Below are 24,417 nucleotides of genomic sequence, written 5' to 3'. Positions count from 1 at the left end.
TGGCCTGCTACGCTCCTCAAGCAAAGCTGAGGAAGACGCACAAGGAGAGAAAATCGGACCAACACAACCGTACATTTACAAACCTACTGATGCAAAAAAGACCAGGCACAAGATAAGCTTCATAGTAATGGTTAACCCCATTGCAGCCTATCTATACACCCATTTAAATACGTTAAGGATTCATTCGTCATTCCGCAAAGGTAACCTGATTTGTGGGACAATTGTGTGATCTATAAAATCAGTTTTTTGGTTGGCATAGTTTCAGTTATTCTGTTATTCAATACAGTATATTAATCCATGTGTACAGGCATTGCAATCACTGTTTTTGATTGACAGCAGAGTTATGCATACACATTTGGAAGAACCATTGCAACCATTTCTGCCGCAAATTATACTGTACATTTGGCTAAGGCATTTACTCACTAGCTTTTACTTGCTTGCTAATTTTCAAAGACTCAAAGAGGGTGAGAAAGCAGGAACACTGTGTGTGTGGGAGGGAAATCAGCTTCCTGAGTTCTGAGTGTAAAGCTTACATAAGCTTTACACAACATAAGAGAGGGAAAAGGGATCAATTATGGTGAAATAAATGATTAATTTACTAGACTTTGGAATGGTACTCAATGGGCCGACTTTTTATATGTAGATATAAAGGGCACATTTAACCTGATTACAAAAGAAATGACAGATTTAGGTTCTCTGTTTTGTTTTTTTCCACTAAAGTATTCTGCTGCAGAAAGTAGGAACTGTGTATAAAAGTTCAGCAATGAGCATGACTACAGAATTCACCTGAAACCTCCCTGACTTAATTTTGCAAATCTGACCTCAGCAGAAGACTGTTTAGGAACACTTGTATAACAGTGTGGAATGAAACGAGACAGAGATTTGGATACAAAAGCCAGAAGGAATGCAAACCAAAAGTCAAAACAAGTCAGAACGGACATACAGTACCAGGGCAGAAGCAAAACTGAGCAAAACATACCATCTACAAACTATAATAATCAATAACAAAGCTAACAAGCACAGGACGTCAATACAGGGCTTCACCAGGGACAAGTAGAAACAGGTGAGAGTAACCAGGGAGGTGAAAACAGGGAAAAACCAAAACAAAGAAGCACATAGAAATGCATCACCATGGGAACCACAATGCTTGGGAGGGCAAAACCATGACAATATAAAAGGCTAATATTAGATAATATAAGATAGAATAGAAGTCATAAATAATAGTGTGTTATAGCATTTGTACAATAGGCAGCCAAATGTATACAACAAATGTACAAAATGGAGAGAAGCTTGTTTTGAAGCTAAGAAACCAGAGAGCACTAATGTTAGATTATGATAATGTTAGGTAGGAATATGTAGTGGATGGCATCAAAAACATTAGCACACATATTTCTTAGGAGATTTACTGGAGGATCATGAATGGCATAGCTGGCCACGAGAGATGCATCCTATTGCAAGGACCCAAGCTTGTGATGCCATAGCCATCAATGCCACGAGATCCCAGCTTGGCCTGCCCTCTGGGTGGGAAAGGCACTGTGTTATGGCACTGGTTTCACCTCTCAGGGAAGCACATGCTCACCTTTCCTCTCCTAAACTGGTTGGCATTATATGACAGGGGAAACTCATTCAGTGGGTTGGAATTTGCTATGACTAAGACTGGGGAAATAAAAGAACATAAAAAAGATTTATGGTCAGATGTAATGGCGTGTATTGCTCTGAAACACCATATTTCTGCGCAGGATGTGCTTATTGCTTTTCTTCCTAATGATAGGTATTTTTAGAGGTATTTTTAGCTCTCTGGGACATAGACCCTCACTGTAATTTGGATACAGGTGCTCTGTTACTGTTACATCTATATTTTATTATTACACTGTCATTTATAATCTACAGTGTAATCCAGTGTTCCACCAGGCAGCCAAATGTCTTTTGAGGGGCACATACCAGCCAGAGTTGATTATAATGTTAGATTCCAAGGTGCTTTGGTTCGGTTATTAGATTGTTGAATAGAAAGCTGTTTATGTAGGCGCCATTAGTGGCAAGGCTCTCTTGACTTTTTTATTTAAGGAATTTAAATGTCATGTCATTCATGTAAAACTGTTTTCATTGATACATGTTTTAATGTCACTATATATTTTTATGTTTAACCTTTTAAGTTGTAATAAAACTGCGATATGGTTGATTATGAATGCATTGTACTGTATAAACGTCTTCTATCTGATGCACAGAAAACAGTAACAAATATATTTTGGTAATTTATAGATTTTGTTGTTTAAAATTTTTAGGGAAAATGTTTCTCAGAACAACGTAAAAGAGAGAGAGAGAGCTAGAGAGACAGACCTGTGTGCTCTAATGATGTGTAAACATTAATCTGAAGAGCTCTAATTTGAGGGAAATATTTCCTGTTGTGACACCCCTCAACAATTTTCTCAAAAAACTACCTGCTGCTTAGCAACATGAATGCTATAATTACTAAAGACTGTGCATGTGTATGTGTTGTTTGTATTCATGTGTACAATTGTCATTCGTTTTTGTATTCATTTTTATCATTGTCTCCAATTTCCACAAACTCTTTCTTACTCTCATGTATTCTTTCTCGCTCAATCACTCATTCACACACACACACACACACACACACACACACACACACACACACACACACACACACACACACACACGCACATATATACACACACACACACACACACACACACACACACACACACACACACACACACACAATTGCGCAGGCACACATGCACTCTGTGATAATGCACTGAAACTATATATGAATATGTAAATATAATAACTATATAGGAATACATATAAACTATAAATGAATGTATGACTGATGACTTTAGCTCTACCTCTTAGTAACCCTCTGATAAATGGGTTACCTTATTAGTAAGCCACTGATAAATATGGCACAATCTGACACATGCTTATTTCATTTAAATGTCCTTTTAAAAATAGTAATGAATGAATGAAGCAGGGTTGTTTCTGGTCTCAAAGTCATTTTATATCTTTACACCTACGATACTTAAACTTTATATCGCTTTATAATTAAAATCGGAATGAAAATCTGAATTGTGCTATGTTGGCCAAGTATGTTTCCACAAACAGGGAATTTGTCTTTGGTTGCACAATAGATCTCATTGTACTGCAGAATTTGCAATCCTAAAATATCTATTCCTAAATTTGACTTATTGGAGGCTTATGGGAAGAGTTTGAATGGGCCTTTTCCACGGTTTTAGGGCTGAACAGTTTTTCTCTGCTCCTCTTCATAGTTTTGGTACACTACTCATGAAGACTGGGAAGGTTCACATCTATGGTCTTTTATGCTGTGCATAGAGCTTGCTGTGCAGACTTTAAATGGAAAGGCTCACAAAACATTTGACAGTTCTGAGAGCTTGTCATGCCGCCTCTTATGTAACTCTGATGTAGACGCTGCTAGCACAAGCAATAGCAGTGAACAATGTGTGGCTTGTTTGCATTTGTGACAAATAATGTGGGACACCAGCAGTGTGATTTCTTCTTAAAGTATTTGGAGTAAAGCGGTCGACTGTTGGATTTCTGTGTGGCTATATGAAAATGGGTTTATATCAGCAGTGTAGGTTTCATTTCAACTTTGGAAGGGACACTGATTACACCACCCAACCTAACACATTATATAAGTAGTGTGACCAGGAATTATTGGGGGGGACGACATATGTCTATGACTTGTATATTCTGTATCTTTCAGATATTGTGCATGCACCCAGACTGTGTCATGCAGCTAGAAAAAGAGAAATGCATGGAGCGGAAGGCCATGGACAACCTTGGCAGCAGTAACCCTGAATATGGTAAGAAGTATGTGTGTGGTTGAGTGGATGGGTGCAAATCATCCACACACACACACACACACACACACATGCGCGCACACACACACACACACATGCGCGCACACACACACACACACACACACACACACACACACACACATGCGCGCACACACACACATCTATCTCTTGACAGATAGATAGATATATAGATACATAGATAGATTAATAAAATTCTTTCTTAGGTAGAGGATTCTGCACTGTACGTTTATTATTACTTGGGGGCATGTTCTACTAATATAGTATAGCATTATTTTCAGTTTTGAGTCAAACATTTAATAATCTGTGAAATAATCATATTTACTGTATATTTTAATTTGATTTGCAGCTATAACTTGCAGTGAATTGTTAAGCCTTTACAGCTGGGAATGATCTACTAGGATACTACGTTAAAAACAGTTTAGGATGTCTAACTGGAGCGAGTCCTCCCTGAAGAACTGCAAAGACGCACACATTGTGCCCACATCTCTTTTAGAATTCGCTCTGACGCCCCTGCACTGCTGTCAGTCTGTGACTAGAACATAATCCCCTGGGAAGTCAAGATCACTTTGGGTAATGAAATGCTGATGGTCTGAATTGACAGCAATTCCATCAAAGAGACAGACTCAAGGGATAATAGAGAGGGCACTGCCCTCAGAGAGAAAAGCAAGGCTAGTGTGTTAGTGTGTTCTGGACCAAATGTGTGTGTTTTCTGAACCAGCTAGAGTTATTCAATTGTGTCTGCCTTTATGGAAACCAGGATGTGAGACAGTTGTATCTAACCTGCAACTAGATTAAAAAAAAGATGTCTGTGGAAGATTTTGGAACAAAAGATACAATTATGAATTATAATCATGCATCTGTCTTGCCTCCTCGATTAACTAACACAGCTTTCCAGAAAGAAGACAGAATTTGAGAAATCTTGATCAGAGATAGTGTCATTTGGGACTGACTAAATATTTCAGTATTGTGCACTCAACACTCTTTGCATGTCCATGAGATTTAGCTGTCATACTGTCACAGCATTTATACAACGACTTCATGGTTATATTAAAATGTGTGTTTGAAGGGGAAAATGTGGAGACTGTGTAGTGTAGGCATGGTAACAGGCTACTGATAGATTATACAGGACACAAAATGTCATAAACCATAAATGTTTTCCAGAACAACCAGTGGTGATTAGCCAGATGGCTGCATGATCTTTTTATCTTTTTCAGATAAAGGATGGTGAATTTCCACATTTGCCTGCAAAAATTATGCCTCTGTTACTCAATAATTTGAATATGGGAAGACAAATTGGAAAGACATTGATTAAGGGATACTATCAGACTCTACTATGGCCATATAGACAATTGAAAAGAAGTACCTTAACTGACAGACAGAAAGAGAGGACAAGACCGTTCATGGCAGTTCATGGCAGTTCATGACAAATCATTTAGATGCAGTGTTGAATTTATCCTTAAGTTCATTTCATGTCATTTTAACGTATGACCATTTCATGTGATGACGTTCATTTTGCCAAAAAGGCTGATGTAAGATGGTGAGACATCTGCATGGCTATGTATATGCTCCCTGTTTCCATTTTAGCAATGGTTGTTTTAGAGTGCCTGAAACAGAAAGAACCTAAGGTGGTGTCTTTGGTGCTAAGATGACTATTTGTGCCTTCCAGTAGTATAAGCTGCAATATAAGTAAATGCACGGATGAATTGTACTAGACTACTTGCTGGGAAAATAAATGTTATGAAAATAATCTAAATTGGCCAGTGTTAATAGCTGTTTTTGGGCAATCATACCTTCACATGTTGTTTCCTCATAGGTCTACTGCACTTTGAATCTTACCTTCCTGACCTGGCATAGACTGTATGTTTCAGAGTACTGATTATCCTAGACATTGATGATGAGATTACAGACATTATCGCAGCCTTGATTGGCAGTCTAAGAAGTGATGCATGAAACTCTTAATGGTCATGTAACTGAAAAAGGTTGAGATATCTGTGTGAAACCAAATTGTTAGAAAGAGGTCTTATGAAAAGCTTGTGTGTTTGTGTGAGAGAGAGACAGAGGAAAAGAGAGAAAGGTGGTAGAAGGAGAGTTTGGCTAAGTCTATAACCCAGAAAATATGCAGTAATTCAGCAAGGACACTTTTGGAGGTCTTTTTCTTAGGTTTTGATGGAGAAATGTAAAAATATAAACACTTTATCCTACTGTCATGTATTCTGTCAAACAGCCTATATATCTTATAAATACTGAGCATGAGCTCATTCATTATAAGGCCTCTTTCAAAAAGAGATGGTGCCAGATGGAGAGCTATTTCTGTAACTTGCCACTTACCCACATCTTCACTGTAAAGTAAAGTAAGTCTGTCAAACAGCAAAACTAAATATAACTCAAACTGGGTTATTCAACTCTCAGGTGCCACAAATACCCCAATATAAGCTAGTGGAGAAACATTGTCTGTGGACCACAATTGTTTCTGACAGTGACACTTTTTTTAAACAGTATACTCCCAGAATAAAAGCAGGATTTATATCATCCACAGAACTGGGGTCTGAATTTTTATCTGGTTCAGTGTTTCAGAAGTCACATTTACTCATGTGTAGGTGTAATAGTGTCTGTCTATGACTTAGTAGTGATGTCTCGTATTTGTTTAAGTTTAGTAGTATCTCGGTGTTTAGTAGTGACGTCATGTGCCTGGGTTAAGATGTCATATCTTTGTGTTTAGTAGTCTTGTCATATGTTTTTGGGTTTATAGTGACGTTGTATGTCTGTTTGGTTTTAGTAGTTATGCCATTTGGGTGTTTTGGCATAGAAATTAATTCTGTGGGTATTTTTTAATTTTTGCTTCTACAGTGTGCCAGTGGATGTGGGATAACCTGACGTGCTGGCAACCAGCTAAAATGGGTGATGTGGTATGGATGCCATGCCCTGAGCTATTTGAGGTCATGAGTGAGGAGTATGATGGTGAGTCTATACTATCTATCACCTTATCAGTTGTGATGTCAGCAAAAATTTGTATCATTTAATATGAGTGAGAGGCATATTGGATTCTGCAGGAATGAGATTATAAGAAGATGTACAAACACACTACCTGACCAACACTAGCAATGACCGTTTATAGCTTTTCATACAAGTTGGATTGTGCAAATTCTTAAATATTTTCAATTATATTTTTCAAATTTCATTATTTTCAAATTCATCTATTCAAAATATGTGGCCTGTTTTGTAGTTTATTTTCTTTTGTCACGGGCGCAAAACATGCAGACAAAAAGAAAGAAACAGAAGCAAACATGACGCCACATTAATGGCCAACATCAAAACCAAAACCGACTTAACTAATACAACACGACCCAATAGCCTCAGAGTGGTGTGGCTGCTGCCGTCCAACACACACCACCTGAGGGAGGTGTGGACAAACATAAAACAAGTGGCAAGGTAAACACAGGAATTACACAGACAAACATCCACGTGTGCGACCGGTTGCTGGTAGATGTCAGCAGGGGGAAGGGTGGTGCTGTGACAATTCTCTTTTGGGATATACAGTTTTATTACAGGTGTAGATATTATTTGTTAATTATATTTACTATTGAATCTAAGAATATGGCTACTATAATGAGACTTATATAGGGGTGGGGTGTCACCATCAGGCACCAATACTGGAATTAAAGAACTCTCCTTTCCTGAGTTAAGCAGTATCAAGCTATTCCATCTCGATCATCAATGCTGAACTGTCTCCTGATCTCTCCCTTTCTATTGCACTGTTGTAAACACATATCTCTGCAAGTATCTTCTGAAACCCCTCCTAAAACTACCACAGAACAAGTACCACTGCATTCTGAAACGATCTCAAACGTAGCTAAAGGCATATTTCAGACTATATGGCCAAGGGGATCAGCTTGGTTTGTCAGACTGCATCCTGTATGCCACTCTGGGCACTCCTAAATAAAGCAACATTCTGAATCCAGTGTGGTCTTCTCTCTTCAACTGACACAAAAAGAAGAAACCACTATAATAGTAACTAGCCTTTGTGTGACAACATAACTCCTCACTGCGCTCTTTGTTGTAGAGTTTGCAAAGGTGAGTCGGAACTGCACGGAAGAGGGCTGGTCAGAGATGTTCCCCCATTATGTGGATGTGTGTCCTATTGATGACAACAGAACCAGTATGGTAAGCACTCTAACATACTGTAAGCATTTATTCATCAGTATGCTTTATGGGACTGGGTATAGTATGGGATGTAGTAAAGTGTGTACTTTGCAAAACTGTGACCCAGATAGTTTACTGGCATAAACAGCCTTGTAGGTTTGGAGTGCACCCACAGCTAGCTTGTAGAAATTCTAACTTAAACCTTATTGTGTCATTGCACTATGGATTCCCGTATAAAACTTAAGGACTGGAGAATGCTAACTCCATCAGGAACAGTGACAAAACACTACTCTTCTTTGTGGACTTATTGCCATTGTTTGAGTTGTTGTACATAGTACAGCAAAGTGTTTTACTTTTACAGTCACTGTTACATGCTTAGGTTTGCTACCCAAGCCTGTGGTTCATCTGAGGAGAGAACCCATTGGCTCTCAAGTGGCTGAGGGGGCTAAGCACTAGCCTTATCACTGGGTGATCGCTGGCTCCATCCCTGGTGATGCCAGATGCATCCCTGGTTGGGAGTCCAAGAGAGCATCATTGGTCGTGCTCCCTGGATGGCTTGGATGACTTCCCCCATGGCACCAACCAACCGGGGTGTCTGCTTGCTGGTGGTTGGTGCTCTTCTCCAAATTTGTTGAACTGATGTTATGCTAGTGGCAGCTTGTAAAGATGTGGTGGCCGGCTACATGTATATCAGAGGAAGCACATGAAAGTCTTCAGCCTCCTGACTTGGTGGCGTTGTAACTCACAAAAAAGAATAGTACCCATTACACATCATCACTTCTTTTTTTTTTTTTTTTTTTTTACAAAGAACCCTAGAAACATATGAACAAAATGATAACTTGTCATTTTGAAGTTAGGTTAGGTTTTTAGGTTAATGTCTATTGGCTTAGTCAGTCTTAAATGCTAGAGAACATGGCTATGTTGATAATATATTTCTCAAAAACCTAGTTGATTTTTCCGATGCTAAATGTAGCTGCTGCCCTTTACCATGTCTATTACTGCTCACTCCCTGACCACTGCTGACAATATGATGACCCTTTCTATTTCTAGATTTTAACCACATTTTAAATTTTTTACCCTATTTTTTTCTCGGTTTAGTTCTGGCTTGGTCCCATCTGCTAGCTCGGTCTCCCCTGTCTTTTCATTTTATGCAGGCTTGGATTCCTGGTCCCAGATGGCATCACTAGGATTCCAAGTCTCCACGTCTCCATTCTTAGCACAATATTAATACAGCTGTAGTAGTGGCATGGGTGTGAAATTGCTTCAGCTTTCTAAGGCGCCAGGCACCACTGCTGGAGTTTTTAGCGTTTCCGCTGTCACTGCTGGGTGTCACCTCCGCCCAGAAACCTGCACCTATTGTCCTGTGGCCAGAAAATGATAGCTGAACAATTTGAAACAGGGAGTGGAGGTTAACAGCTTCCTGTGGCTTTCTCCAATGGAAAACCCATCAGGACAGAGAGGAGAGAAAACACTATGCATTTGATCACATAGTGTTTTAATATTCAACTTTTATATTCAGTACATTTCATATATTTGAGGCTCTTATTGAAATTTGTCAGTTTAACAGTGACAAGATAATTTCCATTGTTTCTCTAACTAAAATTCTTTCAAATTTTTTTGCTAATGGCATGCATATTGGATATTATATATTGGATATTATTATATATGGCTTACGTATTACTGTTTCCAATTTTTTTTGATCGCCAAAACGCATTTTTTTTAAATGATGCTCCATTTCCTAAAACTGATTGTGTGCATCTTCACAAACTCTCTACTCAAAACCATGTAATCTTACATCTAAAACAAACTTTGCCTTCAGACGTCACACAAAAGCTATCAAATACACGCATGCACACACTGGTGAGATCAATTCAAAACACTACTGTAAAAACCTACAGTCAGTAATAACACTTATGATTTCCTACCAGAACAGTCACTTTACATGATGAACACAATATAAAAACACAAGGTGTGTACAAATTCAAAACTTTGAATTCAATGCATTGTAAAGTGAAATTGAGTAGAGGTGTATGATATATCTGCTGATAATATTCTGGTTCCGATAAGAACAATTTTTGATTATCGATTCAATATTGAAATTTTGGCTCATTATTACAACCTGTTTTGCTGATTAATCATTAAGCAAAGTATCTGATATTGTTGACTGCTTAGCGTTGCAGTTATGTTTTCTTATATATTCACAAATGCAAGGCATAGAATGGCACTTAACAAGTTAGAAAGGTTAGAAACATAAGAAAGACACATAAGATAAGAAACACAAGAACAAAAATCACATTTATTTTGCGACAGAATGCCGCCTCTGGTCTGGGTGAGGCCAGAGATTCCCATCGGTGTCACAGGGATTATTAGTGCTAGCCAGGCAGAGGGGAACAAATCCTTGCATGCCATATCCTCCCAGCCCCATCCCTTCCCTGCTGAGCCTCAACCATAATATCTAAACAAGTCCCCTCCATAGACAGGAGGAGGTGACCACAGATGTAGGCGTCTTGTTCATAGGCTGTTATTTTGAAGATCATCTTCACTCAATCATAGCTAGACATCAGACTGGGAAGGCCTGTTGGAGCCCAGGAAAATGCAGCAGATAGTGTGAACAATGGCAGTGCATCCATAAGCAGGCCAGCACAGTCTGATTCTTTCTTAAACAGACATATAATATTTTGGAGCTGGATACACAATGTGGCAGGATGTGCTGACACCAGATGCTGTCTATGACCAAACAGAAACAGGATATAACGATAAGCTACTGCATTTTAAACATGTGCTTAATGAACAACTGAATTTGTTAAAAACTAACCGTACCTCAATTAAATACACAAGTGTGGGTATGTAAAGTAAACTGAAACCTGGAGGGGTATTTTATGAAGTTACCGGTAGATGCTTAGCTTAGGGATAGCATGGCAGCAAGCTAATATAACCAATTACTGAAGCATTACTTCACTCAGTATAATAAATTAATTATTGCTTACATGGTATAATTCTTACTACACACAAACACACGAACACATATCACATGGAATAATTAGTCCATCAGCTTCCGGAAGCTGTACCATCTTTCTCAGCGTGCCCTGCCTCACTCCGATTCAGTCTGGGTGGAAACTGCTGCCGAATCCTCAGCCTTCGTAACAAAGACCTTCTGCAGTCATGCCGAAATAACTTCTCTATGAGGTTTAGGAATAGAGAATATGCAGGTAGAAAGATGGTGCTGAATTTTAGGTCATTTGTGAACTAGCCACGCACTAGAGCAGCCCAGTGGAAACTGACCTTTTCCCAAATGACAACATAGCATAACATAGCACACTCTGGTTGGCGTTGCTCCCTCTGGTCTAGTTGGCATACACGATACCTCGGACCATTGAGGAAAGCCAGCAGAAGCATGGTGATGTATGGAACAAGGGTAGTGTGACAGTGGAGGACCCTTCCACAGCTGATGGCAGCTTGGTCAGGGATATTCACAGTGGGCTGGCAGCCAGTTATGTTCCTCCCCCTTCTCTATTTTTTTTTTTTTTTTTTTTTTTGGTAAGATTAAATCCTGCTTCATCAACAAAGATGAGTTCAATAGGAGTGTCTCTGGCATCAAATACAAAGACTCTCTACAAAAGAGATTAAACACAGTACAAAATATGACCACTCTGAACCCATCTGTGCACAAAAGCAAGCATTCACATAGCCTGTACAACAATATATACTGCTGTAATGCATAATTGTACTCAAATATTTGATACAGAATGAAAAAACATACTTGCACATATTCCAAGTCCTGGTCTTTGACTCTATCACAGTTCTTTCTGAAAGGAACATGATAGCCTTATTTTATCCTCAACCTATCCCGTCGAAGAATGCAGTCACTGGAGATGCTGAGTGCATCAATGCCTTGGCATATTTCCTGATCCTCAGTAACTCTCCTTTGTATCTCACACAAGCAAGTGATATTGTTGGCTGACTATATTGAGGATTTCCATCTCTTTCTTTTCTCAAAATAGCCTTCTTCTACCTCCATTAGGTGGTTGTCTCTCAGTTCTGCAAAAATAGAAGCCCCGATTGGATTACTGTAAACCATACATTTTACAAAATAGGAGAATGCATTAACTCCACATTAAATGTATGTAATATGCATTTCAGACAGTATACAATGCTTCAGAGCAAAGAGCTTCGGTACATCTACGTGCTGTAACAGCGCAGAGTACAGCACTCCAAAATGACAGTAAAAAGTGGCATGTAAATTAGCTTCCTGATTCCACCTCTGAAGGTGTAGATTCTAGAAGCTGCTATGAAGTGGCTCAGATTCCTCTGCACTCTTTGCCCAGCATCCCCTTCAATTCCTTCCCATGGACAAGGGCAAAGGTCAACTGGAGTTGCCCAAATCTCATCAGAACTCATAGTACTGTACTAGTAGTTACCAGTTACATATGAAAAACAACCTGAATAATTTGCATCCCTGCCAGAGACTACTTTACATATCGGTGATGTCAAAAGAATTTAGATTAAAATGTGTTGTCCAATACTGAGCCTAAGCCTAAAACACTATGCTTTTGTTTTCTATGCCCTCCAGGGAAAGTATTATGTTTCAGTGAAGGCCCTGTACACAGTGGGGTACAGCACCTCACTGATTTCCCTCACCACTGCCATGGTCATCCTCTGCTGGTTCAGGTGAGGAGTCAGTGGACATGGGGATACGACCCCATTTACCTTAAACATCAGTGAAAAACAGGGAGGGAGGAAAAGCGAATCATTTTTGAACAAAGGATATTGGTAATGCATAACTGATAGTTCAGTACATGTATGTACATGTATGAATGTTACATAATCCGGGACTGTAATTAAGGTGGTAATGTATTTGTTCAGCATTGCCCACATGACTGATAGAATTATTCTTCCCACAGGAAGCTGCACTGCACTAGGAACTTCATCCATATGAATCTGTTTGTGTCTTTTATACTGAGGGCAATCTCAGTCTTCATCAAAGATGGGATTCTGTATGCTGAAGAGGACAGCAACCACTGCTTTACTCACACTGTGAGTTTCAAATGCATTCCCTCTCTTTCTCTCTGACGCTCTCTCTCTCTGTCTCTCTCTCGCACACACACACACACAGCCATGAAGATTAGATCATTGACTTGTTTGACATAATAGTGACGAATTAAATTCTATAGAAAGTGATCAATTTTGTTGCTGCTTTGTGGTTTAATTGGATTTTTATGAGCAGATCTTTACAGTCATCTTTTTTCTTTAATCATATTGCAAGGATGACAAAGACCAGATTTGGAACAGTTCTTCATGCTGCAGACTGTAGTCGTGTTTTATGTATTCCATATTTAATCAAACTCTTGTTTTAGCAAAAAAAAAATGTGTATATTTTATGGTGGCATTTGCATCTTCTCACTAGTTGTTAACTTGTTGTGGACAATTGTAAGGGACGCTAGGACAGACAGGTATGTAGGAATACAAATGCGGAAGTCTTTCTTTACGTTTCAGACTACTAAAGCAGGGAGAGTGAGCAGATAAATAGGCAGTGTCGGCATGAGTAATAAAGAGTAGGGAGCTAACAAGGCAGAGTCTTCGTCCATAGTCCAGGGGCAGAACCAGTAGGCACAATTCAGAAGGCACAGAGAGGCTAAGTGTGAGGTGTAGCCTGGGGAGGAAACAGAGATCAAGAACCAGGGAAACCAACAGGAAAAGAATACACTCGGTATGTATCTTACAACGGCAATACTTCACAAGAAAAGTCATTGTGGGGAAGTCTATATATATGAGGATAGAGAGTGATTAAGTAGAAAGGAACAGGTGTAGCAATTTATCTCAGGGGGCTGAGCAGAATTTATAAGAATGATAGGCTTACACAGTGCAGAAAAAATGACAAGAGTCTCTTTTATAATATACATTTTTAATCCTAAAGGTTAAGCAAGCATTATCTTTCTCCATACCTACTGGTAAAATACCTGTGTGGTACCCATGGTGTTTCTATGGTACCTTGATATATACACTTGTGCTCACTGTTGTCCCGCCTGTGTTGAAATTCAATCATTACATATATTTGAAACCCAAGTTAATATAGCTCCTACACATCGACCCCTGCTGTGGGCTAAAATGCATACAATATATATACTCATGGATCTAACAGGTATACATATTTCTTTAATTACAAAATATGAGCGCAAATTACTCTGTCTCTTAGAAAAGCCCAAGTGTACTGTTTGTGTAATTTTAGTTCATATTTAATTCTTCTTAGTCAGTTTGTTCTAGCAACCGACGGAATCCAAGTACAAGTGGGAAATTCATCTTCTGAGAAGTAGAGCATCTTTGGTCCTCTCATTCATCTACAACTTATCAAAAGATCCTCTTATCATCAGCAGGACTCATTTTAGTGTTAATATGCCTCCATTGCTTGTCTTCAAATTTCGAATTTCAGCAATTCTATTAGCCACAAAGGTATGGAAGTACTTGGTCTCATTACTTAAATATTTTAGAACCTTGAACCAAGTGAGGACTCCAACAAAAGAACTTATGTACTATGAACCTTGCAGGAGGAGCATACAGCAATGATAAGAATTTAAACCTTTCCTTCAGGTAAACACATGTGGTCAGTAGGCACTCTCTCTGCATGTCCTTGATGAATCATATCATTAAGAACAAGTACAGTCACTATGAACCTTCTCACTTTTTCCAAATTTTCTTTAATTAAATTTTTTAATTAAAAGCCCACTCTATTTTGACTTTTATTGCATAGGGCTCATCACTTTGGCTATTAACCAGCTCCCATGGCTAATTTTTGTGCATTGGTTCCAATGAGTAGGTCAATACCATAGTCAATACTTGATACGTTAATGCCCTTCAGTTACGACCATTGATCAGTGTATTTTGGAAGATTGTGCGTAGGCACACGCATTGAATTCTGTGTGCACATGTCAGGCAATTGAATAAATTGGCAACAATCCAGTGAAGAGATATTCAGACTTTATATCATAAGAGCTTCCACTTTCTTGATTCATGGTATGAAATAGAATACTGGCTCTTTTTACTTGCAATTTTAACAGTAGTACATCTTCATGACCGGGCCCACTGTGGCCACATGTTTGTGATGAGGCAGCAACCATACTTCTGGAACACTCATTGATCAGATCCAAGAATTCCTTTAGTATGAAGGAATCTTGTCATGCATTTGGCCACAGACCTTAGAATGCAAATGACAAAAGCAAAGCAAAGCAAATTCCAGTTGCCATAAAAAATCTATTTCCCGATGACTTTTACCCTTGAATTTTAAGCATACATTAAGGATATATTTACTCCTATTACAGAATAAGCAACCATGACATGAGATAGATTTTTGCCTCTTTCATTGTAGTTACTCCACAATCTTTGTCTCTTTTCCTTATCTGATTTTCCTTTGCTCAACATTGACTGATCTATTAATAAAACATACCAAGTTAGAAAGTATTGCTCTCTGGCCATGATGCTGCTGAAGCTCGTAAGTCATGGTCCTTCACCTTTCTCTTAGTTTGTAGAGAGGCTTCATAACAATGTTTCTTATATTTGATGGCAAATCCAATTCTTTCATATATGGAACGTGTCCTGATATATTGTAGATCCAGAATGTGAAACACTGTCTTTTGGTTAAACATCATCAGTGATACCCTGAGCATCTAATTCTTGGATGTTTTCATTATTGTACTGTGTAGTGTACTGCACATTATGCCCAACATCAACAAGCCATTTAATGGCTATTCCATTAGCGAGTCATGCACTATTTCAGCTTCACTATAGCACTTGATAAATTCAGAGAAATGTGTTCAATGCTTACATTTTCAGTGGACGTTATGAAATTTTCGAATTCTTCCATGCTTTTTTACTTGTTTGCATTTTGATTTTCATGCTGTTTGTTTTATGTTGTTTTCAATATAAAAAGCCATACCTTTAGTAATGAGTTTAGTGTTTATTTTCTCCTTTTTTGTTCTCACACCACTAGAATTAACATTTGCACAGCTTGACTGTGTACCGACGTCAGACATTTCATGCCATATCTCTAGTACCCTACCCTCTCATTACCCTGATTCAAAAGCATTGAAAAGCACAAAAGCATCAACTTGCAATCTCAGAAAACAGATAGCAGTAATATTTTGGCCCAATGCAGCAGTTTCAAACCCAACAGCCACATAGACTTCAGTATCAAAACAGCATCAAACACAATACAGCTTCACATCAAACCCATTATTAGCCACCAGCAAGGCCAAGTATGCTCACTCATATTTCCACAAAGTTAATTTCAATTTCTTCAGTCAATATTCACACCTACCAGTGTGTCTAGTAGGGAGGCCACTTTAATAACCCCTAAAAGGAGGACTTCACACCCTCAAAACTAGGACATACAATGGATAGGGATTTGACACAATGCACAAAATTAAAACAATAACTCATCCAGCTAGCTAACAGACCTGACCAATTTGATCTATAAATCTGTAATATGATTTCTTTTTTTACTCACCAAATGTTGCACCTACTTGCAGCATAAGTAGGTGCAAGTCTGGTATGTTGTACAGAAGCCATGAAATTAATCTTTCCTACTCTTGAAAAGGAAAGGATACGCTGACCAGAGAGAGGTGAAGTCATTTTGCAAGAAACCTAACTGACTAGCATTTAGAATATAGACTTCATATTAGCCTGTGGGTGAGGTACAAGATATATACTTTGACATGTAAATGACCCAGAGACATGTTAAATAATATTGATCAGTGGAAAGCAACTGCAGAAGGATGGTAATTAGGTGATGGACCAGGCATTCAGCTGGAGCTGAAAAACTGTTCAGCCTAAAGCCAGATATCAGTGCTGGATGGTGTGGCTGGCTTCATCGACTGCCAGTTTGTTTGGTCATATGTCTCGGCTGATGACTTTCATGAAGTGCATAAAAATACACTTTCAATCCTTTTCCCAATGTCCGTGTTTTTGAATACAGTCTTTGCTTTGTGTAAGAGGTAGACCATAGTCTTACACAGCACAGAAGAAATGCCCAGAGCCGCTCTTGTCATTTACAAGTTTAATCCAAATGTTGAACATAACTGCTGGTGAAATAAGTGTGTGGTACTCTCGGTCCTCAGATGTGCTTCTATAATTCTTTGATATATACACCTGTGATCATTGGTGGTCCCCAATGTTGAAATTAAATAATTGCATATATTTGACAACTTAGTTCCTATATTATGTGTGTGTGTGTGTGTGTGTGTGTGTGTGCGTGTGCGTGTGCGTGTGTGTGTGATTTCTTGTTGCAGGTGGAATGCAAAGCAGTCATGGTGTTTTTTCACTACTGCGTTTTGTCTAACTACTTCTGGCTCTTCATCGAGGGCCTATATCTCTTCACTCTGCTAGTGGAGACTTTCTTCCCTGAGAGGAGATATTTCTACTGGTACACCGTCGTCGGGTGGGGTGAGTCAGAAGCACAACCTAATGAGACCTATTCAGCACTTTAGCATACATGCGATTTCATTTTTTTTTTTCACTTCCTACCCAGGAACCCCAACAGTGTGTGTGACAATCTGGGCAGTTCTACGTGTCCATTTTGATAACATTGGGTAAGAGCAGATATGGTTGATACAGTAGCATTAATACACATACCATATCAGACATTAGTATCTAAACAATTACAACAACTATAAATCCCAATTGTGTCCCCCTTGTTTCTGTTGGTCGAGTAAATGTTTTTTTTTTTTTTTTTTTAATTTAATTAAACTTTTTTTTTTTTTTTTTTATGTGACTAAATGACCATTGACTTTTTCATGTGACTAGATGTTGGGATATAAATGACAATGCTGCCATCTGGTGGGTGATAAAGGGACCTGTCCTTGCCTCTATTATGGTGATCTAACATATAAATATATGTATACATACATATATTGTCAAGCATTAAGGAAATAACAGCTCAGAAATGCTAATATTTTCCCTAACTGTCATTTCAGATAAACTTTGTTCTCTTTATTGGCATCATTATAATCCTTGTCCAGAAGTTGCAGTCTCCGGACATTGGAGGAAATGAATCCAGCATTTACCTGCAAGTGTTGCATCTTCCTTGCATACTTCCTACAAGCACTCAGTATCTCTACTGGTAAAGGACTGCTGATAGTTCTGATGTCATAGGAATATGGTATGATTGACAGGCGCCTGGCTCGCTCCACTCTTCTGCTGATCCCACTCTTTGGTATCCACTACACCATCTTTGCCTTCACTCCTGAGGATGTGAGCAAGAGAGAGAGGCTCGTGTTTGAGTTGGGTCTGGGCTCTTTTCAGGTATTGCACCTTATTCTCCTTTGTTAAGCTAGATGTAAGTCCATGGTTTAGGTAAACAGGAAAATGCTCTTAAAGGTTTACTCAAGAGTTAAACCGTAAACACACACATAGACAAATACATTTATTCTGCAATCAGAATAAATGCTCTAAAAACAAGCTTTTGAAAAAAATAATTGTAAACTACTCTGAATGCTGAATAAAAATATGTGTTTAGGTGTTGTGCTGGAGCATTCCTTTATTCTGCCTGATCATTTTGAGGTGTTTTCCAATAACTAGATCTCACATAATTCTGTAAGGTGTACGGTATTTATATTATATTCAATAAATTCTACAAATGCAGATGCAAATGAAGATGCAAATTGAGTTTTTTAAATCAAATAAGTATGGTATAATGTACACTAATAAGTAACATTTTAATATGTGATTGTTATTAACAAGAAGTGTAAAAAATACTTATTTACTAAATAATGTCATGTCTTGCCAGGGATTTGTTGTAGCTGTGCTGTACTGTTTCCTTAACGGAGAAGTAAGTCTTCATGTGTATTCACTTCGGTTAATAATATGAGAGCAGGTAAATGAGAAAATGACAAAGCACTTTTGTAAGTCGCTATGGATAAGAGTGTCTGCCAAATTCCATAAATGTTAATGTAAATGTAATCAGGCATTATATGAAAAGTATTATATGAAAAAAAAACTTCTAAGCTGCGAAGATATTCCGTCTAAAATGAAACATGTTTGAGGATGAGAAAAAAACATTTGGAAAACCAGTGTGCTTGAAGCTCTATAAGATCTAAAGCATAATATCCTATATGTTTCCAAAAAATTTTTTTTAAGATGATCTCATTAGTGGATAGATCCAGCACCCCTTCTCCTGATGATGGTAACCCTGTCAAGTTTCTCTCTCCAAGGTGCAGTCAGAAATCAAGAGGAAGTGGCGGAGCTGGACAGTGAACCGTTACTTTGCGGTGGACCTGAAGCACCGGCACCCGTCCCTAGCGAGCAGCGGCGTGAATGGAGGCACACAGCTCTCCATCCTCAGTAAGAGCAGCTCACAGATCCGCATGTCCAGCCTGCAGGCGGAGACGCCGGCCACGTGAGCTGCAGGCGCCCTGAGCAGACCTATCCGATCTGCAGCCACAGAGTCAGACTCTTCACACCTAGTGCTATAGTAGTCCAACTCCACAGCCAAGTTTTTCTGCGTCCTCACCTGTTTGAGCTTGCACTGGGCGGGGCTAAGCCTATACTTGGTGTCTGTCATCACAACAGTGAGCTCCTGAAGTGCTTTTGAACCCCGGTACACCCCATGCCTCTAGTGGTCGAGGAACTTGCAGGAGCCTCTCTCAGCTCAGAACCACCGACTTGGTTTATGTTCATGTTAAATCCAGTGAGCCATGGAAATCTGATGGGCCTGGTCATTCGTCAACAGTGTTACTTTAGGCACATAAAAAACTGCATGAATGTTTCATGACCCTTAATAGAAAAACTGTTGATGACCTGCCATGACCCTTACATGACCTTTAGTTCAAAAGCTATTGATAACCTGCCAAGAGACGGCAGTCTATACTGATCAAATGTGAAGAATGTGAAGAATTGAATCCATAATTCAGAGGGCTATGGAAAGGAGAAAGAAATTGATATTTTCTTGTATATACCATTACCACATCAGTCCTAATAAATCGCACATTTCCAAAAATACAAATATTATAAAATTGGATATATACATCATGCACTGGTTTTCTATCCCAGGATTTAGTCCTAAACTAGACTAAAAGGGTCTTTCAGTAGTGAACTGCAATTTAAACCAAGACAAGGCTTAAACCATGCCCAGGAAAGTGGCCCTATCTGATTTGAATACAGTACAAAAATATGAGGTGAACAAGATGAACTTCTGACCTCGTAAAGCTCATTTATCCCATTGCAATTTATCCTATTCTAGTCTGTCTGCATGTGCAAAGTGGATGTTTTCAAGTGCTCTTTCACTTAGGCTACACCATCCTGCTTAGAATAATATGGTCTTCTTGATAAATACCACTTCTCAAATAATTAATGAGAGAATATTCATCAACAAGCAGGGAAAAACAATTGTGTGAAAAAATTCAGAAACCCAGTGCATAATTTATTGGTATATCACATCTTAAGCACAGTGTTTGAAGAGAGTTTTAAGAGTTCTTAAGGCAGAGAGAAGACACACTCATGTGACTTGCACTGCCAATAAAATTGTGAGAGAACTGAGAGGAGAAGCAGCTTAAAGGGTTTTCTTTTCCAGCCCTCAATATTCAAACTGAAGTGTGTCCATTAGTGTAGAACTGTGAAAGTGCGTTTTTAGTAGCCACATCTGAAAAAAATGGGACTTGTAGTGTTCTTTGATCACATTGGCTAAAGCTTTGACGTCTACTTCAGCGGAATAATTACCGTTATGATGAGTACAATGTGAATGGATGTCACTGGTATTTTAAATTACTAGGTGGCTTTTTCAAACAGACATTAGTACAGACAATGTCACCAAAGCAAGCAAAAAGCAAAACACCTCATGATTCTGATTCATGTGGTTAATTCAGTACTGTTTGTATGAATTTAACTTCAACTCATCCTTTTCAATTCTTTAAACCATTGGGGTCATATTTTTAGACATGATACCTTTGACAGCTAAAATCATTTGTCTATACAATGTAGCTTCAGCTACATCAAATAAATTATCAAATTATTGATGTGTAAATGAAAAATGTCTTCTTCATGTTCATGAAATTCAGCTAATTTTAAGATGGATATGACATTTTTTTATATAAAGTTTTTAGATTGTTACTTTGTGATAATATCTATGTGATAACCACTTAACATAATACCACACCAGAGTAATAGCTTCATCATCATACTTAAAATAACATAAAAAATCTTTATACTCAAATATAGTAAAATAAAATCATTTGTCAATCATTATATTCAAAATTAATAAACATATTTGGATCTTTCACCCTATACAGCCTGCATTGCCGTACTTGTTTGCAAAGGCTCTGGAAGCTTTGCAGCAGATGTCATTTCAGAGGTCTAACAGGGATCCTCAGAAGGTTGAGGTAATCTTGAAAGTGCCTTTTGCACAAAAGGAAGATATGTACAGGCAGGAAAAGCCAAAACTAAACTGCAAATACATGGAACCGCATTGTTCTGTAGAAGTCCTCTGTATGTGCTTCACAATGTTGACGTTTTGAAAACCAAGGGGCCTTTGGAGAATGCATGCTCTGTTTGTAAGCATACAATTAGACCTTTGACCTTTGAGAAATGCATAAAATTAGCATTTTTTTAAAAATTGTATATGTTTTTGATATAGTGCACCAAATTGGATCACATTTTTAAATGTGGGATATTGCATATTAGATTTATTAATGCAGCATAATTAAACATTTTCCTTCTTAACATTACACATAAAAAACCACCACAGATCATTACTTTTTTTGGCTGGTAACCTTTAACATATTGGAGAATCAATACCTTATAAATTTTAGGAATTTTTATTATGAACAATATTATACAAAGCATCATCACAACACAATGAACTGCCATGATATACAAACAAAAACTGCAAAATTAAGCTAAATTTAAATTAATACAAACAGAAGATGAAACATATACAACATTAAAGATTATTTTATATGTGTACTATTTATTCTTGTGTAAAATTACAACATATTTTAATCCCTTTTCAAATATTGCTTAATGTTATCATGTATCTGAATAATTTTATATTTTAATAAATTCCAAGTAAAGCTAAACAAAAGTAGAAATACTAAATAGATAAATGAAATATATTTTACGTTTTCATATCAGCCCAGAAAGTTGATAATCTTACATACATGGAAGATCCCTTGTTACATTCTCTGGTGTGTTTGGTAATCAGAAGCAATCAGAAGCATCAGAAGCATCCACAAAGTTCCCCAAAGTTCCCCAGTTTTTTAAGCCCCGCACCACAAGCCCTGATTTCAGTATTTAAGTTCCCCCATTTTAAGCATTTCAGTACATTATTGGAATCTTCTGGAGTTGTACATGACTGTAACAATGAAATTCTATGAAATTGTAATTCAACTATATCCAAATGATTCGATAGATATTTTTGAAGCAAAACATTGAGTGTCTTGAAACCTTTTTTGTGTTGTACAATACTTACAATAATATCCTGCTGTCATGTCCCTTTTAATGAAGATCTCAACACCTAACATTTTGAAGTCATGTTTTGATATGAGGTGTGCCACAGGTATCTGTTTCCTTTGGATGTTGATGTCAAAAATATTATTCAATCAATACATTTCAAGAACCTAATGTTCTAGACAATAGTTATAGTGTAAGTATTAACATTTACCTTGTTGTGGCCCACTACATGTGGTGAAATTGCTTTAAGTGCAATATTATGTATTGTGCTACTGTAGTAGTATCGACATAGGTAGTTATTTACATTTTTTCTGTGCTAAAATAATGTTTTTGGTGTTTTGGTAGTGTTGTTAAACTGTATAGCCTGTAGTATTGATGCCTTTAATCTTGATGCATGCATCTCCTGTTATTTGGTGCTTTTCTCAGCAAACAAAACTTGTAGTTCACTGATTATATTGATGTTTTGAAGTATATGTTTCATCTCAGAACACAGCTGTCAAATTAGAATCTAACATGTTGGAAGAAAAGCTGTAATTATGAATGGATTCAGGCAAGTGTTGCTGATAACTCTGACTGTCATTTTCATGACATCAGTGGCATGTTGCAAGATGCTGTTCTGAAATGTATTGGCTTTAATAGTCCAGAAAATATCTTTCCTTCACACCCCAAATTCTACTGCCATCTCACCAACCAGTACATACCACAGTATTCCATGGCTGTTAACTTTCAGCTCTAGTGTCTTCACTGGCCATTGTAAAGTTCTTACAATGACACTTGGCAAAACATTACAGTAGTCATTTAGTAAGCACTGAGCATAGGGCTTAATATGTATTACTGAGTGATGCAAACTGAGAGTACAAAGGGCATTCTTTCATAACATGTAAAGTCATATGTATTATGTGAATTCATTTCAAATTTCACATCTAACAATACCTCAATGAAAGCAAATGCTAAAACCACATTGAAAAAAAGTATTTAGAAAATAAAACTAGACATCCATGGTTGTCAATAGAAACATGCAAAGAAAGAGGCAATAATCACAATAGTGCCACATGATATAATGAATAAGATAATCACTTTTGTTGTTTTTTTCTGTTTTAAATGAACATTGAGATAGCATTGGCAAATCTAGAGTGTTCTGCTCCTAAAGCTCAGAAACATAACTTGAATAAGCTAAAACAACTATTTTGCAGACAAGCAGTGACTTGACAGTGATTACTGAATGTAACTACCTAATGTAATTCCACCGCTAATCTTATTCTTCCTGTGAACAAAACATTGCTTTTTTTCCCTTTGATCTTCTATTTTTACTGCTAAAAGTGTCTCTTTGTTTTGATGTATGCTAGATTTTTGTATGCATTGAATTGCATTAAATGCCTCTGAAATTGACATAAGAGTCTCTCATGAACAGCGTTTGTCTCATTAAAAACAGATGGCCTAGAAAAGAAAAAAAAAAAAAGATTAATTGAAAAATGCTGTAGATTGTATAAAAATCTGAACAGCACAAATTTCCCTTGACCCCAGATGTAGTCAGCCAAGACATGTTTGGTGTCAGACATTTGTTACCTCAGTTTTTTACTGAGGCTAAATTTTCTAACAAGTAAGGACCACTTATACCTACCATTTATCCATGTGCAAAATGCAAGCTTAGATCATCATACACTTGCTTCAATTCATGTTGCGTTCTTAAGTACTCACAAATACAATTTAGGTTTATATTTACTTTTCCGAAGGCCCTTAAAAGGTACTAAAAACAGAATGAGGAAGCAAAGGTTTTGCTAAGTTTTCAGCAATATCCAAATGAGCTGCAACAAGCATTTATAGACATTGTTAAAGATAGCCACACCAAAATAGCATAGCACCCTCTAGCATCCTCTGTACTATTTACAAGAGTACATCTGAAATGACCAGTACTTTGAGGGATGCAATACTGCCATGTTTTTTCACAGATTCCAGGCAAAAAAATAAAAACAAAGAAAAACAATGGAAT

General features: G+C 37.7%; 1 protein-coding gene across 1 annotated transcript in view; it reads left to right on the top strand.

Moving 5' to 3' along the window:
* Positions 1-23,816, top strand: part of adcyap1r1b (adenylate cyclase activating polypeptide 1b (pituitary) receptor type I) — a 32,360-nt gene extending 8,544 nt beyond the window's left edge. The window contains exons 3-14 of the mRNA XM_027024099.2: positions 3,740-3,839; positions 6,705-6,815; positions 7,918-8,018; positions 12,568-12,665; positions 12,899-13,031; positions 17,276-17,429; positions 17,515-17,575; positions 17,790-17,859; positions 17,960-18,051; positions 18,158-18,287; positions 18,772-18,813; positions 19,196-23,816. Of these exons, the coding sequence (XP_026879900.1) occupies positions 3,740-3,839; positions 6,705-6,815; positions 7,918-8,018; positions 12,568-12,665; positions 12,899-13,031; positions 17,276-17,429; positions 17,515-17,575; positions 17,790-17,859; positions 17,960-18,051; positions 18,158-18,287; positions 18,772-18,813; positions 19,196-19,384 (1,281 nt within the window). The 3' untranslated portion in view covers positions 19,385-23,816. The remainder of the gene's footprint in view (positions 1-3,739; positions 3,840-6,704; positions 6,816-7,917; positions 8,019-12,567; positions 12,666-12,898; positions 13,032-17,275; positions 17,430-17,514; positions 17,576-17,789; positions 17,860-17,959; positions 18,052-18,157; positions 18,288-18,771; positions 18,814-19,195) is intronic.
* Positions 23,817-24,417: the final 601 nt, after the last annotated feature.

Source organism: Electrophorus electricus, chromosome 3 (assembly GCF_013358815.1).
Source record: "Electrophorus electricus isolate fEleEle1 chromosome 3, fEleEle1.pri, whole genome shotgun sequence".
Classification (NCBI taxonomy): domain Eukaryota; kingdom Metazoa; phylum Chordata; class Actinopteri; order Gymnotiformes; family Gymnotidae; genus Electrophorus; species Electrophorus electricus.
The sequence above is the reverse complement of the archived record's forward strand: the minus strand, read 5'-3'. Positions and strand labels throughout refer to the sequence as shown.